Genomic DNA, 17814 nt, shown 5'->3' on the forward strand with positions numbered 1-17814 from the left:
CATTGGGGGGAAAAAAACAGTTGTTTAACACAACACACTATATACCTTTTGTTGACGAAGATAAGAAAAAGGCCATGGCCTTCCTACCCATGTAGGATGGACTGTTTATGGGAGCATTTCTTCTAATGGTTGGCTCCTTTTTGCTCCAGCATTTGGGGGATTACAAAGTAGAGTGCTGAGAGAATACGTGGGTCAAGTTTTATACTTGGTCAGTTTCCCCAGGACTTGTCATACCTTCTTGTTCAACTCCATGTTGTTTGCTTTGCCTTTTTTTTTTTTTTAAGACTGTAGGTGATAAGATACCCAAGTCCTTCTTTTCATAGCTGCTCTACTATCTTTTGAGCAAACGGGGCTTCCTGTCCTGGGGGGCATGGGAAAGGGACATGTTTCTACCTGTTGAGTTCTTCACAGAAGCATTTTCTCACTGACTTCTCACAAACAGGTGGGGAGGGTATTATTTTCACAGATGAGTAAACTGAGGCTGGGACAGGTTACGTCACTTGGCATTCACCCAGGCCAGTTCTTGCAGGAAAGTTTGCACATGTTCCCTTTGTTTCCAGAGTAAAACTCTGGTCCTTAGAGAGGACCTCCCTGCTCCACTGTACTTCACGCCTTCTGCATGTGGGTGTCCTTCCTCCAGGCAGCCTTCCAAACACGCTTCCCAGTTGCTTCAAGGAATGGACCCCAGAGCCTGAGAGGTCAGAGAGTTGGTGGCACTTTCCCTGTGATTTTTTTTTTTTTTTCACATTTGCTTCTTATCCCCGTGATTCTAGTCACTTGAAGGGTTAGGGTCTAATTCTCTTATCCGATGCTATCTTTCTCACTCTGGTATATCTTTGAAAAAGAGGATCAACAGATGATGTTTTGAAGTTAGAGTATGTTACTGTTTGTCCTGAGAAAAAATCATGGTCAGCACTGTTGGTTTCACTATTTATACTAACAACAACAACAAAAAGTCCCTTCCATTAAAGTTCCATGAATGGGTCTCAGCAACATTTGCAGCCTGGTTTTATTTACTGGGTATGTTCTTATAGATAAATAAGACTCTAGACTTTTATTTGTAAAGAAAAAAATGACTTTATTTGTAAAGGAAAAAAATGTAAATTTTTTCCATTAAAAAAAATCTTATGGTAAACAGAATTGACGACCCCCTAATTAACCTCTTTTGAAAAGCCAATTTCATCAGAAAATCTAAAGAGTCATAAACATGTGACCTTTTTATGAGAATATGGCACTTAGTTCTAGGTTTTATAATGTTGTTCATGTGCTAAAGTAAATATGATGGGGCCCCTGAGAACCACTCGAGGAAAGTCATGAGAGTGCCAGGAGCCAGACTAATTAACGGAGAGGACTTGCTTGTAATGGATCTCACAGGCAAGTCTACTGTCTGTGGCGTATCTTCGTCCCTGCTCCCTCTGGTCGTCAAGGACAAAGCAGAAGAATTAGGCTTAAAATACAGAGGGTGCTGGGTTACGTATAACGTCGAACTCTGTGCCTATAAATGGTTAAAAGATGGACTCGTGATACATGTGCTATGGATTCCTTGAGAGCTAGACATGGCGGATAATTCATGGGCTATTAAAACGTTCAAACTGAAAGGGACTAAGAGGTCATCTTTTCTAATCCTATCGTTACAGATGAGTGTCACATAGATTGTTTACTTGAAATCATTTAGGTGGAACCCATCCTAGAGGTGAGGGGTGGCTTCAATGAGCATCTGAAAGCTCTTTCTTCCAGAAGGACGGCTCTACGGCCACACAGGTTCTGGGTGTGAAGGCCATGAACTTTTAATTTAGGTGAAAGATCTGGGTGTGAAAGAGAGAAAAAACATGTCTCTAGCTCCAGAGGCGTTTAGAGTCAAATGTGCTAATACTTTAAACACAAGTTTGATGAGTATGTTAAAGTAAGCAGAAATGATGTGGGAGTTCAGACAAAGAAAGAAGACTTTGATGGGAGGGATCAGAGAAAACTATTGAAAGAGGCAGCTACGTTTCAACTGAGCGATAAGGACTATGTTTAGTACTGGCATTGAGGGTTGCCTTTTTTTTTTTTCTTAATCTTTTGACTATGAACATTTTTAGGTAGACAGAAAAGCTGAAAGAACAGTAGAGTTAATATCTCTACACTCACCATCTAGATTCAACAGCTGTTAATGTTTTGTCATATTTCTTCAACTCTTGATTTGTCTAGGTATATATTGCTTTTTAAAGCCATTTTTGAATAAATTACAGGTATTATGGCATCTTTACTGTTAGATGTATCCACTGGCATCTCTTGAAGCATTCTGTTAGACAAGCACAATTCCACTGTCAAAAACAGAAGAAAATTATCAGCAATACATTAATATCATCTAACGTCGAGGGTCTATTTCAAATTTCCCTTGTTGCCGCATGTCTTTTATAGCTATTTTTTAAAACCTGGATTTGATTAAAGTTCACACATTGCATTTTGTTTTTATAGGTCCTAAATCTATTTCACTCTAGAGCCCCCGCCTCTCCGCTCGCTCGCCTGCCTCATTCAGTTTTTGTTTTTGTTTTTTTTCCACAACATTGACTTTTCAGACCAGTTTTCTTATAACTTTTTTCTTGATACCTTACCTGGCAAGTTTCTTGCAAACTGAATATTTTAAAAATCTTTAAAATCGTCAGGCATTTTTTAGGAGATATATTGCCAGATTTGTCAGTTGTTGCTTCTGATATACCATTTTTGGTAGCTAATGTATTTTAAGCTAATCTGTATTTGCAAAAATAATATAAGGCGACTATAAAATGTTACGACAGTTCAGAGATGTATAAAATAGACTTCTATATAAAACCACCTCTGTGTAGCCCTATTAATCCTTTTAGTGAACGTACATTCTTTCCCATTACATTGTGTTTTTTTGTTTAGTATAAAAATTGCAATCATCTCTATATTTTGTGTATGTTTACTCTTTATTTCACTAACTGTGCATTATGGATGGCATTCTGTAAAACATACAGCACAGATTGTTTTTAATAGTGGCTGGGATGAACGTGTACCTAGCCAGCCACATTCTTTCATAGGTGTTTAAGGTGAGACACACCCAAATGTAAAGTGCCTGGCCCAGGATTAGAAATGTGGCCTATGCCCACAGAGCAAATATTTTTCTCTGTGTGAAGCTCCCTGGTTTATATATGAGTTAAATCTTAGTGTCTGCTCTCCTGTGCTTCAACAAGTGAAGGAATGTGTGAGTAGTCAACTCTTAAGGGCTCTGTATTTGAATTCCGGCTCTCTCTTTTTTGCTTTTTTGGGTGGATCCCTACATAGTCTTTTCTACAGATATCAGATCACCGGGTTGGCCTACCTTAGAGGTAAACAGGACACTGTGCCAACACAAAGTGATTTAGAAACGTTAATAGATTTCACCAAGCCACAGTCTCTAGAATGTGTATTTTAAGCCATCATAAAACATATACCTGTCATGCTAAGGAATGTGCTGGAGGGCAGGCACATCAAAGACTGGCCGAGGGAGTCTGGGAAGTATGTTTTGCTGTGTTGTAGGGTTGTGCCCTGACAACCTCAGTGAGGCCTGGGGTACTGACAGGGAGTGGTTTCTAAATAGTAAAGCCATTTTATTTATTAATTCAGGAATTGCTGTTAGTAGTTATTTTCATTTGCCCATCTAAGTGTCCGGGAGCTCATAGGTAATTCTGTGGATGAAGGGTGTGAAGACAGACCGAATCTGCTTGAGTTAGGGAATCAACAGAACAGTCATAGGAGCAAGTGATGGTCTTTTGAGCTTAACGGAGAAGGAAGAGTTGAGCAGAGAGGCTGCCTGGGCATTTCTGGCTTCTTTGGAAGATACGCTTAATGAGCTCCCAGTGGGAGTGTTGGTTGGCTCAGGGTGGAACAGTAAGGCCACTTTTATTGTTGTTGTTTTATTCTGTGTTCTCCATGACAACACATCATCACTTGACTTTCATGGGACATCAGGATGTCCATATATCCCATTACTAGTAAGTTAAATTATCTATAATTTGGTGACAGGGCTTTTGCATCAAGCATTTTGTAAAAGAACAAAATGACGGGCGACTCCCCCACATCTAACTGTTCAACTCTTTGGTAAAGAAAAACGCAGAGAATCATGATCTTAAATCCACAAAAGGATTCATATATTTAAAACTTTTTCAAACGTACGATGTTATTGACTGTAAAATGTGTATTCCTTCCATTTTCTGTCATCCATTCTAAGTGTAGAAGTAAGAAAGTAAAGTAAATAAAATAAGTATTAAAATTAAAGACAAATGTTAATGAAAAAGAGAGAGGCAGTGTTGCAAAGAGGAACAAGGAACGAGAGAAGAGTCTATGTTGGGGATCAACGAGTCACTTAGATCATTAAAGCTCCCTTCTTCTGTTGAAGGGGATCCTAAAATCTACACCATCTGGTGGGGTTAATGAGATCGAAATGAGATAATCTATTTAGAAGGTAAGCAGGGCTCAGATTCCACTCCTGCTGCTTTCTTGAGTGGATAGGATGATGCACGAAAGAAAAGCGCGTGAACTTCAGTTGCACAGCCGTGGGTTTGAATTCTGGCTCTGCCCTTCACTCTGTGCATCCTTGGATGAGTTCCTTTCATCTCTCCAACCCTCCGTGTCCTCAGCTGTCCAGTAGATTTGATCAGATCTGCCCCCTCGTAAGATAAGTAAAGAGCCTGGGCTCCGCCAAGACCTCAGAAGCCGCAGAGCTTGCAGGATCTCGAGTGGGGATGTTCAGCCGTCGGGGGCCGTGGGCTCACGTGCACGGAATGTGGGAATGTGCCGCAGCGTCCAAAGCTCCCTCGGGGCTCATGACCTTGCTGCTTTTCCCTTTGCAGCGCCCCTGGGGAGTGCCGCACCGGGCATGGCCACCTTTCCCGGCATCTGGAGGAGCACGTGTGCGAGTGTCCTCACCCAGTCACGAAGCTGCTGAGGCCGTCGCAGGGCCGTGGGCGCCAGGAGAGGAAGGCGGCGTCCGAGGGCCGCATAGCCATGCCTTTCGGCCTGAAGCTCCGCCGGACGCGGCGCTACAACGTCCTGAGCAAGAACTGCTTTGTCACGCGGATCCGCCTGCTGGACAGCAATGTCATCGAGTGCACGCTGTCGGTGGAGAGCACGGGGCAGGAGTGCCTGGAGGCCGTGGCCCAGAGGCTGGAGTTGCGGGAGGTAAGAGCGGGTGTGCGGGAAGGTGTCCGAGCCAGAACTCGCCCGGGGACCGGCCACCTGCCCCAGCCTCGCGTCTGGAAGGATCCTGCTGTCCTTGGCCCGGGCTCGACCTTGCAGCCTCCGTGCATCAGGAGGCCTGCTCCGGGGCCGTGCGGAGCAAGGACCCGGCCCGGAGCCTTGCACGGGGTGGTGGCTTCCCCTTTGTCCCCGCCGGTGAGGAGGTTGGGGGGCAGCATCTAAAGTCATCGTCTGTCTCTAAAACCGTTGAGTGGGTGGCCGGGGTCTCGGCAGCCAGCTGCACATCTGGGAGGAGACGCCCACTTAGGGGCTGGATGCAGCTGCTTTTTGTGTTTGTTTGTTTGTTTCTATATTTTCCTCTTCAAAGAGGGGGGAGAAAATGGAAAAAGTGTTTAAAACAAGCCAGACCACTGAGGCTCTTTATGGGCGCTTGTAGAACGGGCGTTTTGTTCCCTTCAAGATTCCTCACGACCCTGCTTTTCTTCGGGCCGCCCGTGAGGCTCCTCTGGGTTTTAGGCAGAGCCGGGGTTGGCCGTGAAGGCTGCCCCGCTATCCCCGTCCCCAGTGAGACTGCCAGGCGCTGTGGCCCGGTGACGGCAGGCGAGCCCTGCTCTTCCCAGTCTTCAGACGTTCGGGCTCCGGGGAGAAGCCCACACACGCCCGCGTGTCCTCTGCCCAGGGCAGCCAGGCCAGGGCGAAGGTTGGTGTGGTCGAATGGGTGCCAGTGCTGGGGTGACTCCACCCCTGAGATCTGAGGACCAGGAAGAGCTCCGTGGTGGGCCCCCTAGGCCCTGGGAGCGCGTTGCCCCCACCTCAGGGCGGGGTGCAGGAGGGGATGGTGCTGCTGGAAGCGATGGAGGTTGCTGTCTCTCCCCACACCCTCGTTCATGATCCACCTTCTCACCACATACACAAAGGAATTGGGGTCAGGGAACGTCTTCTGCCCCCTTGGCGTCCTCCACAGGCCGACTGCCGTCCCCGGGGGGACTGTTTCACCTGAGCACTGCTGTCTCCTGCCAGTCTTCGTGTTTGTACTTGGGTTTCTGTGATCAGGGCTTCCTCTGACGTGTATTTTCCTGTAACGGAGACTCTCCTGTCCAACAGCTACATGGAGCTTGAGAGCTGGTCCCTTTTTGCTTCTTGGTAGCACCTTTGGGTGTGCATATGTAAATATATGCGTGGGCATAAAGGAAAAACCTTAATAGTGAAGATTGGTCGGTTAGACGACTGGTCTAAAAGCTTTAAAAGATCGTTTAAAAAGATATGCAGTTAGTTCCACTTTTGAGTAATCTCGGTAACTCACGTTAAAGTAACTATCCTTTGCATGCATCAGGGGGCACTATCGCATGTGCTTATTAAGTAGTCACAGGCTCAGTCTTCTGTGTCTGGGAATTGGGTTTAAATTATCATTCTGTCACTTAGTAGGTGTGCTTGGAAAAGTCACTGCCCTTCTCCGGGCATCAGTTTTCTCACGTGTAAAATGGGAATAATGGTACTCACCTTACTTGTCTTATGGAGCTGTTGTAAATAGTGTGGAAAATGCCTAGTGCTGCATCGAATAATTTGTAATTGTCCCAGTTTTAGTGTCTTAAAAGATTTTTGATTGAAGAAAATCTTGGGCGACCGCAGCGTGCCAGGGTACTATGTTAGGACTTGATGAATGAAGATAAATAGGGTATAATTTTGTCTTCAAGAGATGCACAGGTGAGTAAGGGAATCCGGCATTTAAATAAGCAGTTCAGATTGAATGCTATCCATGCTAACCTGCAGTGCAGGGGCAGGCCTGAATCAAGGCAACAGCTCTTCTTAGAGTTGTGCAGTACACAGTCTGCACCGCCAACCACTGCGGCCCTGGGAAGGGGAGAGGGTGTTCGGTGAAAGATGAACAGAGCCTTCACTCTCTGCATGGGGACTTGAAGGATGCATAGGACTTCAGCAGGTGGAAAAGAAAGCAAGGCCATCCAGGGCATGGGGAATTGGATTTTTGAAAATCCAAGGACTCAAAAGGGCAGGCGCCCTTTTGGGGGTGGAGAAGGCATCTCTGTGAATCCCCAGGTAGAGCTAGAGTCTAAGGTGCAAGCGGAGGCGGTTTGGAGAAGTATAGGGCAATAATTACTCTCTGCAGACTATTGTTTCTCTCAGGAAGAGGGCAAAGGTCAAACCCGGATTAGCTCACAACTGTGTTGTCACAAAGGATAAAGCAGTGAAGTCCAGATTCTACTGTCAAGTGTGTGTTGCAGGGTGATTGATCTTCTAATGCTAAGGTGGGGTTGACATTTAACGCTGGCTTTATTTTGACATGCTCTAAATGGGCGCATCCACATTAGAGCCAGTCACTTTCTTTTTTTAATTGTATGCTTTTGTTCTGTGACAGATGACATTGAAGGTACGGCCTTTTGTGAAACAATACTATAGCTACTTTCAAACTAAAGGAGGAGATCAAGCAATCTTCTCCTCTGTTCTTCACTTGCACATTCACACCTCAAGGAGGAATGCATTCTCCCAGAAGCAGGAGGAGGAGGGGATCTACATGGGTCTGCTCTACTCACTTGACTTTCTTTGTATTCAGGTCATTTTCCAAATAGAGCTGATGGAGCTTGAGAAAGGAAAGTGAAAATCCGTCTAAACTATAGCAAAATGTTTAGTCTGTCTTAAAGCTTGGAAACCAGATAATTGTGGATATCTGGCTTCGCCATGAGAGGTGTTCTGGAGGCTAGATTTATCTTAGACTCTAGAAGAGCTTTATATTAGGAAAGGAAAATTAATTTTGATTTAATTTTTGATCTACATTAATTATCATTTGTGTTTTGCCACTTCGTTTGATCATTTTAGACTTTGGTTTTCTTTCTTTTCTTTTCTTTTCTTTTCTTTTTTTTTTTTTTTTTTTAAAGATTTTACTTATTTGTTCATGAGAGACACACAGAGAGAGAGGCTGAGACACAGGCAGAGGGAGAAGCAGGCTCCATGCTGGGAGCCCAACGTGGAACTCAAACTCGATCCTGGGTCTCCAGGATCATGCCCTGGGCTGAAGGCAGGAGCTCAACTGCTGAGCCACCCAGGCGTCCCTTTGGTTTTATTTCTTAAAGCAGTTTTAGCTTTATAGCACAACTGAATGGAAAGCAGAGAGTTACACACACCTCCTGCTCCCCACTCCCACGTCCTCCCCTACACCAGCGCAGAACATTTGTTACAATTGATGAACCCGCATTAACACATCATTATCACCCAGATCCATAGTTTACGTTAAGGTTCACTCTTGGTGTTGTACATTCTGTGGGTTCTGACAAATGTGTAATGACATGTATCCATATGGTAGACTTTTTGGGAGTCACGTTTGGTTTTGTTGCTGTTGTTGTTGTTTTAAGATTTTATTTATTTATTCATGTGAGACACAGAAAGAGAGGCAGAGACACAGGCAGAAGGAGAAGGAGGCTCCCTGCAGGGAGCCCGATGCGGGACTCGATCCTGGGACCCCAGGACCACGACCTGAGCCAAAGGCAGACGCTCAACCGCTGACCCACCCAGGCGCCCCTCACGTTTGGTTTTGAACGTCCTGATGTACTGACATTTTGAATGGCATCTAGAGAACCCAGGCCCTGGCTCATAGGGTCAGCAAATACAGTCGTCCCTGAGGGAAGCTGAATAGGAGAGGGTCCCTGCTCCCAGAGACTCTGGAATTTAGAGAATAGGACAAACAAGAAACAAAGCAAAGGGAATAGCCCATGCTGAGGTAAAGAAACAGGACAGCCCATGGAATTTTCAGGGATGGGCAGAGTTCATTTTGCACTGATCTTGTTGTGTGTGTGTGTGTGTGTATGTGTGTGTGTGTATATGTGGAGGGGTCATGGCAGGGAGGGTAGGAGTGTAGAAAGGCAGGCGGGAGTCTGCTTTTGAAGGGTTTGATGTCTCTGGCTAGGGAGTTTCAACTGGATTCTGTTTCTAAACTGTGTCACAAAAATAATTAAAATAACCCCTACCTTTTAATGCACCACGTATTGTGCTGAGCACCCTCCCTTTATCAATTCATCTAATTCTCTTAGCTCTGTGAGATGGCTCCTCTAGCTGTCTCCATGCTACAGACGGGGATACCACAGCACAGGGTGACCTGCTGGCCGTGACTGGGCTGGCTCCCACCTAGGCAGCCTGACTCTACTGTTCGAATTCCCAGGGGTGCATGTGTAGTGGCAGAAAAGGAGCTGTGGTAAAATGCTTTGGGAAACACCCTCATAAATGCTACTTTTTAAAAAGGTGTTGAACTCCGTGTTTCACAATTATTTTAGCCTTCTGTTAAATCCTCTTTGAATTGCCTGGAGAATAAAATGCTGCCATGAGATGGGAATACATCTAAGGGTTTCAAGGTGGAGCGTGACCATGAACACCTTGCATTTTAGGAAAAGTACCAAATTGCAGAAAGAGAATGAGGATTGGGGTAACAGGAGGGACAGAGGTGCTAGCCGGCTGGACCTAGCAATAGTGCTGGCAAGAAGAAATCAAATGGACTCCTTAGGGAAAACAAATTTTTAAAAATTGTTTTAAGTTCAGAAAAACAAAGTAGGCATGAATTTCTGGCTAGGAACTCTTTTTTCTTTTTTAGATTTTATTTATTTATTTATTTATTTATTTATTTATTTATTTATTTATTTATTTATTTATTTATGAGAGCACAAGCCAGGGGAGAGGGAGAAGCCAGACTCCCCAATGAGCAGGGAGCCCAGTGCAGGGCTTGATCCCAGGACCCTGGAATTATGACCTGAGCTGAAGGCAGACGCTTAACTGACTGAGCTACCCAGGTGCCCCAGGAATTCTTATTGAGGAAGACACTTAAAATGTAGAGGCTCAGAAAATTAGAATTCTGATAATATTTCTTCCTCACTGCTGCCTGTGGAGTTGGCAGCCATCTGTTACTAGGCATCATGGCCTCCCTCAGACCTCTGGTGGACCCCAAGATCATTAAAGAGGACCAAGAAGTTCATCTGGCACCAGTCAGAATGATGTGTCAAAATTAAGCGCAACTGGCAGAAACCCAGAGACATTGACAGTAGGGTGCACAGAAGATTCAAGGGCCAGATCTTGATGCTCAACATGGGTTAGGGGAGCAACAAGAAAACAGAGCACATGGTGCCCAGGGGCTTCTGGAAGTTCCTCATTCACAATGTCAAGGAGCTTGAAGTGCTGCTGATGTGCAATGAATCTGACTGTGCAGAGAGGGCTCACAATGTATCCTCCAAGAACCCAAAGCCGCTGTGGAAAGAGCAGCCCAGCTGGCCATCAGAGTCACCAATCCCATGTCAGGCTGCTCAGGGAAGAAAATGAATAGACAGCTTATGTGCGTGTCGTATTTGTCTTAATAAAATCATAAAACTACAAAAAAAAAAAGAATTCTGGTAATAGTTAAAACATGTTTGGATTAATGGATGTCACCCTTCTCTTCAAATGAGATCCTAGGTGGAACTTCAATCTATAAAATGGAGCTATTGTGTTTGCAGAGGGGTTGGATGTCTGGAACCCCATCTCCTTGTACCCTTCCTATCTTCCAATACAGTTTGAGAATCACTGACCTAAGTTAAGAGAGAAATAGTTAAAACAGCGTGTCTTGTGACTAATTCTCATATGTAAAAAACAAATGCCTGGAGAAGCACCAGGGTTTATGGCTATGAATGTGAGCCCAGACCAAGCTGCTTGAATTGGAGTCCTGCCTCTGCCACTTATTACCTATGTAATCTTGGATAGTTACTTAAATGCTCTGTGCCTCAGTGTCCTCATCTATAAATAAATGGAAATGGTAATAGTAACCTTCAGGACTTACTGGGAGGATTAAAAGAGTTAGTTTTTGCAAAGTTGCCACTGTTACATAGAACTTGGCACATAGGAAGCACTCAATATGGCAGTCCCCTTGGTGAGGCACCATGTGCTCTAGATCCTGCCGCATACTTCCAAAAAGTGGGCTCTTACCACTTTATAAGTTTGCCTGTTTCATTTTTAGATGGCTTGAATTGTTAGAAACTGTGATCATGCATTGAGCCAAAATCTTTCAGTTCCTTAAAGAGTTAAGATTGTATTCTCCAATACGATAGCCACTGGCCACATGTGGCCACAAAACACTTGAAATGTGGCTACTTTGAACTGAGAACTAACTTTGCAGTTAGTATAAACACATATCAGATTTCAAAGATGTAGTATGAAAAAAGTTAAAATATCTCATGAGTCACTTTTGTATTAGTTACATGTTGAAACCATGCGATTTCGAATATATTTTATTTGTTTGTTTGTTTATTTATTTATTTAAAGGTTTTATTTATTTATTCATGAAAGACACAGAGAGAGACAGAGAGAGGCAGAGACACAGGCAGAGGGAGAAGCAGGCTCCATGCAAGGAGCCCGATGTGGGACTTGATCCCAGGACCCCAGGATCACGCCCTGTGCCGAAGGCAGGCGCTAAACCGCTGAGCCACTCCGGGATTCCCCTTGAATGTTATTTTTAATAAAATTTATTAAAATTAATTTCACTTTCCTGTACTTTTTTAATGTACCTGTTAGAAAATTTAAAATTAAATATGTGACTTACATTATATTTCTAGTAACAGTACTCTTCTTAGAAAGGTAAGAAGGCCATGTTAATAGTAATAAGGAATGTTAAGAACTTTATTGGAATATGAAGAATTCCAGTAAAATGTAGAAATAGGCTAGATTATTTCCTTTAGGGATACTCCTGACTCTACTTTTAATTAAAAGATAATAAATGGAGGAGGGATAAAAAATTTCCACAAAGGTACCTTCGTGGCTAAACTTTATTCAAGACAGAGAACCATTGCTTTATTAGAAAATTGGACATCCACATGCAGAAGAATGAAACCAGACCACTCTCTTGCACCATACACAAAGATAAACTCAAAATGGATGAAAGATCTAAATGTGAGACAAGATTCCATCAAAATCCTAGAGGAGAACACAGGCAACACCCTTTTTGAACTCGGCCACAGTAACTTCTTGCAAGATACATCCACGAAGGCAAAAGAAACAAAAGCAAAAATGAACTATTGGGACTTCATCAAGATAAGAAGCTTTTGCACAGCAAAGGATACAGTCAACAAAACTAAGAGACAACCTACAGGATGGGAGAGGATATTTGCAAATGACATATCAGATAAAGGGCTAGTTTCCAAAATCTATAAAGAACTTATTAAACTCAACACCAAAGAAACAAACAATCCAATCATGAAATGGGCAAAAGACATGAACAGAAATCTCACAGAGGAAGACATAGACATGGCCAACACGCACATGAGAAAATGCTCAGCATCACTTGCCATCAGGGAAATACAAATCAAAACCACAATGAGATACCACCTCTCACCAGTGAGAATGGGGAACATTAACAAGGCAGGAAACCACAAATGTTGGAGAGGATGCGGAGAAAAGGGAACCCTCTTACACTGTTGGTGGGAATGTGAACTGGTGCAGCCACTCTGGAAAACTGTGTGGAGGTTCCTCAAAGAGTTAAAAATAGACCTGCCCTACGACCCAGCAATTGCACTGCTGGGGATTTACCCCAAAGATACAGATGCAGTGAAACGCCGGGACACCTGCACCCCAATGTTTCTATCAGCAATGGCCACAGTAGCCAAACTGTGGAAGGAGCCTCAGTGTCCATCGAAAGATGAATGGATAAAGAAGATCTGGTTTATGTATACAATGGAATATTACTCAGCCATTAGAAATGACAAATACCCACCATTTGCTTCAACGTGGATGGAACTGGAGGGTATTATGCTGAGTGAAGTAAGTCACTCGGAGAAGGACAAACATTATATGGTCTCGTTCATTTAAGATCAAATAGTGAAAGGGAATAGAAGGGAAGGGAGAAGAAATGGGTAGGAAATATCAGAAAGGGAGACAGAACATGAAGACTCCTAACTCTGGGAAATGAACTAGGGGTGGTGGAAGGGGAAGAGGGCGGGGGGTGGGGGTGAATGGGTGACGGGCACTGAGGGGGGCACTTGACGGGATGAGCCCTGGGTGTTATTCTGTATTTGGCATATTGAACACCCATAAAAAATAAATTTATTATTAAAAAAAAGAAGAAGAAAATCTACTCTTGGGAATGGTGAATTTGATAATTCTCAGACCTCTCCTAAGTCTAGGCTAAAAGAGCCCTGGTTTCTAAAGGAGGCTTAAAAAAAAATCCCTAACCATTCCAGAGGGTGGGTGATGATCCTCAGATTTATCCCCTTTTTCTTTTGCAAATTTGTATTTTTGTTTTAACTGAAAGGTGATTTATCACAGGCTATGGGCTACAGTAGAAATGTCCTGCATTTTGCTGTTTTCATAATGGCTAGAGTTTATAAAGGTACCGAATCTTAACTAGCTTAAGCTAACTTACATTAAAGATATTTCTGTGGTTTGATTTTATGCTAATCTTCTGGGCATTGGTAACATACCATGCTATTAGGAGAGGAATTAGACAGGGAAACTACTCCTATGGAAATGCCATAGGTTAACTCATAGGTTAGATGGAATACCTTGTTTCCTGGCCTGTCTGATAATAGTGGAATTTGCTGTATTTGAGAGCAAGAGCCTCACCATATCCATCTGTGTTTGTATCTGCACAGGACTAAAATCACCACTAAGAATCAGCTGAAGAGTAGACTGCTGGGAGATCTCTGGTCTTTGAATGTTCTATTGCTTTTTTGTCTTTGTAAAGATTATGACTTGAGACCTTGTTAGCATAATGTCAGTTCTGTGAGGCAAACTGGCACCAGTGTCTGTTTTCTACATAGATTGTAGGTGAAATAATTTCCCCTACAGTCTTCATCTTTCTGGATATTTTGAGTGAGCTGTATAACCTCAGAAGAGCGAGCCCCCCCAACCCCCCCGTCTATGAGGTTTGCTTCTTGGGTCTGTGTTACTCTACAATTTCTTTTCCGATACTTTTATGAAAGATAGGCTAGGGAAATGAAGATGGGGCAGTTGTTAATTATAGACGTGTCAGTTATGGAAATCCCAGAACTGCCCAGAGTAGAGGTGGATCGCACACAAGTTGTTCATTACGATCGTCCAACTCATGTAGAGTGGTTTATTTTCCAAAGCCATTGGAATGAAATGGCATGAAGTGCTGTTTCAGAGTCTGCTTATAGTCATCTTTTGAAGCATTTTCCATGCCTCAGTGAAAGTTTTAATGCTTGCATGTAATTCCCGTCTATTTTATGTGGAGGCATACCAACTCTCTGTTCCTTAATTTACAACCTAAGCACTGGCTATGACAGGCAACCTATTACAACATAATGCAAGATATTTTAAACTTTTGCTTCTGGATGATTAACTCTTCAAAATGCTTGAGATAAGATCGTGGCTTTAATCCCTGGTAATTGCCAAGGCTGCATCTGTAACCCTTGCGAATAGCATTAAAGCTGTGCCAGTGGTCGCAAAACTGGAAAAACAAAATCCTCAAAAAAATCTTTCCCCATTAATAATAGCTCATGTGGGGGATACCACCAACTTTACAGGTAAATGAACAAACAAACCACAACTCAAACTATCTTTAAAGGCCCTTTTCACTAGAATCTTTTTCTAAGGTCCCTCAAGAGGGACCTTATTTTGGCACTAAAGTATTCACACACCAATCTGCCGCTGAAGAAACTAGCATATTTTTGAGTGCATGCATACATTTCTGCTTCCTCCGTTAAAATGAAAAACTCCAATTAGACCGGGAAACTACTCCTATGGAAATGTCATGTTAGGGTGTCTCTCCTTACACTGTTTCTCACTAGTGCATTTTTTGTCACTGATTCAGAGATGTGGTTCCTTTCCCTGGGAACTGGTTCTTCTGTCTTCTTTTTTCATTGCAGTGAGCTCATTGCAGAACTCAAAGCACCAGACCTGCCTGTTTTCTAGAGAAAACTAGAGAAATGAAGTGGGATTTATAGCTCACTCATAGGTATTATGAGGATTAGCTGGACCTGGCTTATGTTTAGAGCTGCAGGGAGAAATAAAAAGTGCCTGGAGTATTTACCTGGGCAGTACGATGGGATCTTTTTGGTTAGGGAGGAGACAGCTTCTATTTGGAATCACCCTACCACATTCTCCTGAACCATGTGGCAATGGTTAACAGGGGAGCTCAGCTTTCAGGATTCAGCAGGAGTTTAAATTGGCAAGTCAATTATGAACCAGCCTTGTGTGGTCTCTGCTGGGCCTGATGGCATTAGTGGTCCCGTGGCTAATACAGAGGAAGTTGATTGGTGCACATGTTAGCTTAAGTGAGGGGTTAGTTGCTGATGCCATTTCTTGGGAGCCACGGTGGAGACCTGGCAAGATAAACTCATGCTGCATCAGAAACTTGAAGGATGGGGTCTTTCTCCTCTGTTGAATACTCCAGGGTAGGGATATAGCTAGCCAGCAGAAGAATGGTGGGAGTTGTAGGGTGGAAAAGGAGGAAGTTAACTTTGGGCGTAGCTTCACAATGTGGTGTGGGCGTGGGCATCTCATAAGTGGATTTTATTTCCCACTAGGTAACCGAATTCGGCATCTCTAATATTAGGTTATTCTGGCCATATAGGTAGGAACTGGGTCTTCCAGGTTATCTGCCTCTCAATTCTGCCTCGTGCTGGACACCCCATTTCTTGAGGAGGAGTGTAATTATTGCATTGTTTTTATTTTATTTTTTTTTAAGATTTATTTATTCATGAGAGACACACACACACACACACAGAGAGAGAGAGAGAGAGAGAGAGAGAGGCAGAGACACAGGCAGAGGGAGAAGCAGGCTCCATTCAGGAAGCCTGATGTGGGACTCAATTCCAGGTCTCCAGGACCATGCCCCGCGCTGAAGGCAGGCGCTAAACCACTGAACCACCCAGGGATCCCTACTGCATTATTTTTAAATGCATAGTGGGTCACTAGGATATTGTGTCTTCTGGAAAATGCCGTATAGTAGCAACAAAAACATCTTACGCCATGCATTAGGTTTTTGCAGTAGAAGAGGTTTATGTGGTTGTTCCCAGCTCTGTACTATTGATTATGGTTCAAGACGATTTTTTTTTTTAAGATTTCATTTATTTATTCATGAGAGACACAGAGGCAGAGACACAGGCAGAGGAAGAAGCAGGCTCCCCACGGGGAACCTGATGTAGGACTCCATCCCAGGACCCCAGGATCATGACCTGAACCAAGGCAGACACTCAACCACTCAGGCATTCCTTGGCTCAAGACTATTACCTTGATTTCTCTTGTATCTCTTTCTCCTGTTCACTATACACATGCTTGTATCTGTGTACCCCATAGAACATTCCTTCTCAGGGTGTTTTTTTGGGGGAAGATCAGGTCTGATTTAATGATCGGGTAGGTGGGAATGAGAGGAGGAAATTTAAAATACTAGCCTTCAAAGCACAGGCTAGTAAAATTTTAAAAACCCTTTTTGGGGGGCAGAGTTGATCGTAGAATGGTGATGCAGTTAAGGTGGACCCGTTCTACGAGTGTTGCTGAATCAAGTGAATGTTGTAATTTGAATGAAGTATGGATCATAAAGTTATACCCCCAAATGTCAGGACTGCTTTTAGTGAAAGGTAATAAATCATGGTTGGCCTGTTTAAGCAGCTGCAAAGCTTCTCCTCCCTTTCTCCACCCAGGCTTTTTATAAAAGGGCGCTTTTCCAATGAAAATAAGTATTACATAGCATGTTACTGTTTACATATATTACCTCATTTATTCTATGCAAACTCACTCCCAGCTACCCAAAATGCTGTGCTCCATACAGGAATTCAGTAGAATGCAGAGCTGCCTTGTACCCTTTTCAGACAGTTAATTAAGTCCCAAATTACCTCATTTTAAGGTTAGCTTAAGCCTGCCTCATAGATCCCTTAGGACACGATCGGGGTGATGTTCCAATGTCCCATAAATACCAGTAAGCCTCTAAAGAAAATCTTAGGGGAGGCACTGTTTTGTAAATTTTTTTTCCTTAAACCTTTTAGGTTTTTATATTATTTCTAGGCCTCCCAGCTTCCACTTTTGCCTGCTTTTTCTCATTTATTTCCAGATAACCTCTGTTTTCTAATTCTATGGTTCATAGATATGCCAGGAGTGCTGGCGAAAACGATTCTTGCCTGCTTTCATTTACTGATGACGATGGTAATGACGGTGATGATGATGATGATGATGATGACAGTAGCAGCGACAGAAAGTACCATGACTGAAGTAGTTACTTAACATGCGTCGTGTGCACGGTTCGAGACATGATCTCATTTATGCCCCTTGCAGCCTGTGGGCGATGGCCGTAAGCATCACCCCATCTTACAGATGAGAAAGCTCTGACACTCTGGAGGCTCAGCAACTTGTCTGGAGTTATTAAGGCAGTGAGTGCAAGCACTGGGAGATGCACAGACTTTCGCAGCCTATTTTCTTTCTCTTCAGCCACGTCTCATTTCCCCTACATCATCCATCACATTGGAACAACTAACAGACTCACCGCAGCTGGAAAGTGAACCATAGGGTCAGAATTCACTCAAGCAGTTCGTCCAAGTTGATGGAAATAGAACCTTGGCTCTGTTTGTTGGCATTTTGCTGCTCAAGAAATGCCTAGGTTCCTCCCGTGAACTTGCCCCTTAGAACATCATGGAGCAAAGCTGACAAAGACATTGTTGT

The 17814-nt window shown here is 43.4% G+C and overlaps 1 protein-coding gene across 3 annotated transcripts in view; it reads left to right on the top strand.

Moving 5' to 3' along the window:
- PTPN14 (protein tyrosine phosphatase non-receptor type 14) overlaps window positions 1–17814 on the top strand; it is a 179130-nt gene that overhangs the window by 64741 nt on the left and 96575 nt on the right. For all 3 annotated transcript variants that reach the window (XM_072733279.1, XM_026001114.2, XM_072733278.1), the window contains exon 2: window positions 4836–5163. In XM_072733279.1, the coding sequence (XP_072589380.1) occupies window positions 4990–5163 (174 nt within the window). In that variant the 5' untranslated portion in view covers window positions 4836–4989. The remainder of the gene's footprint in view (window positions 1–4835; window positions 5164–17814) is intronic.

The sequence above is a fragment of the Vulpes vulpes genome, chromosome 13, assembly GCF_048418805.1.
Source record: "Vulpes vulpes isolate BD-2025 chromosome 13, VulVul3, whole genome shotgun sequence".
NCBI classification, from domain to species: domain Eukaryota; kingdom Metazoa; phylum Chordata; class Mammalia; order Carnivora; family Canidae; genus Vulpes; species Vulpes vulpes.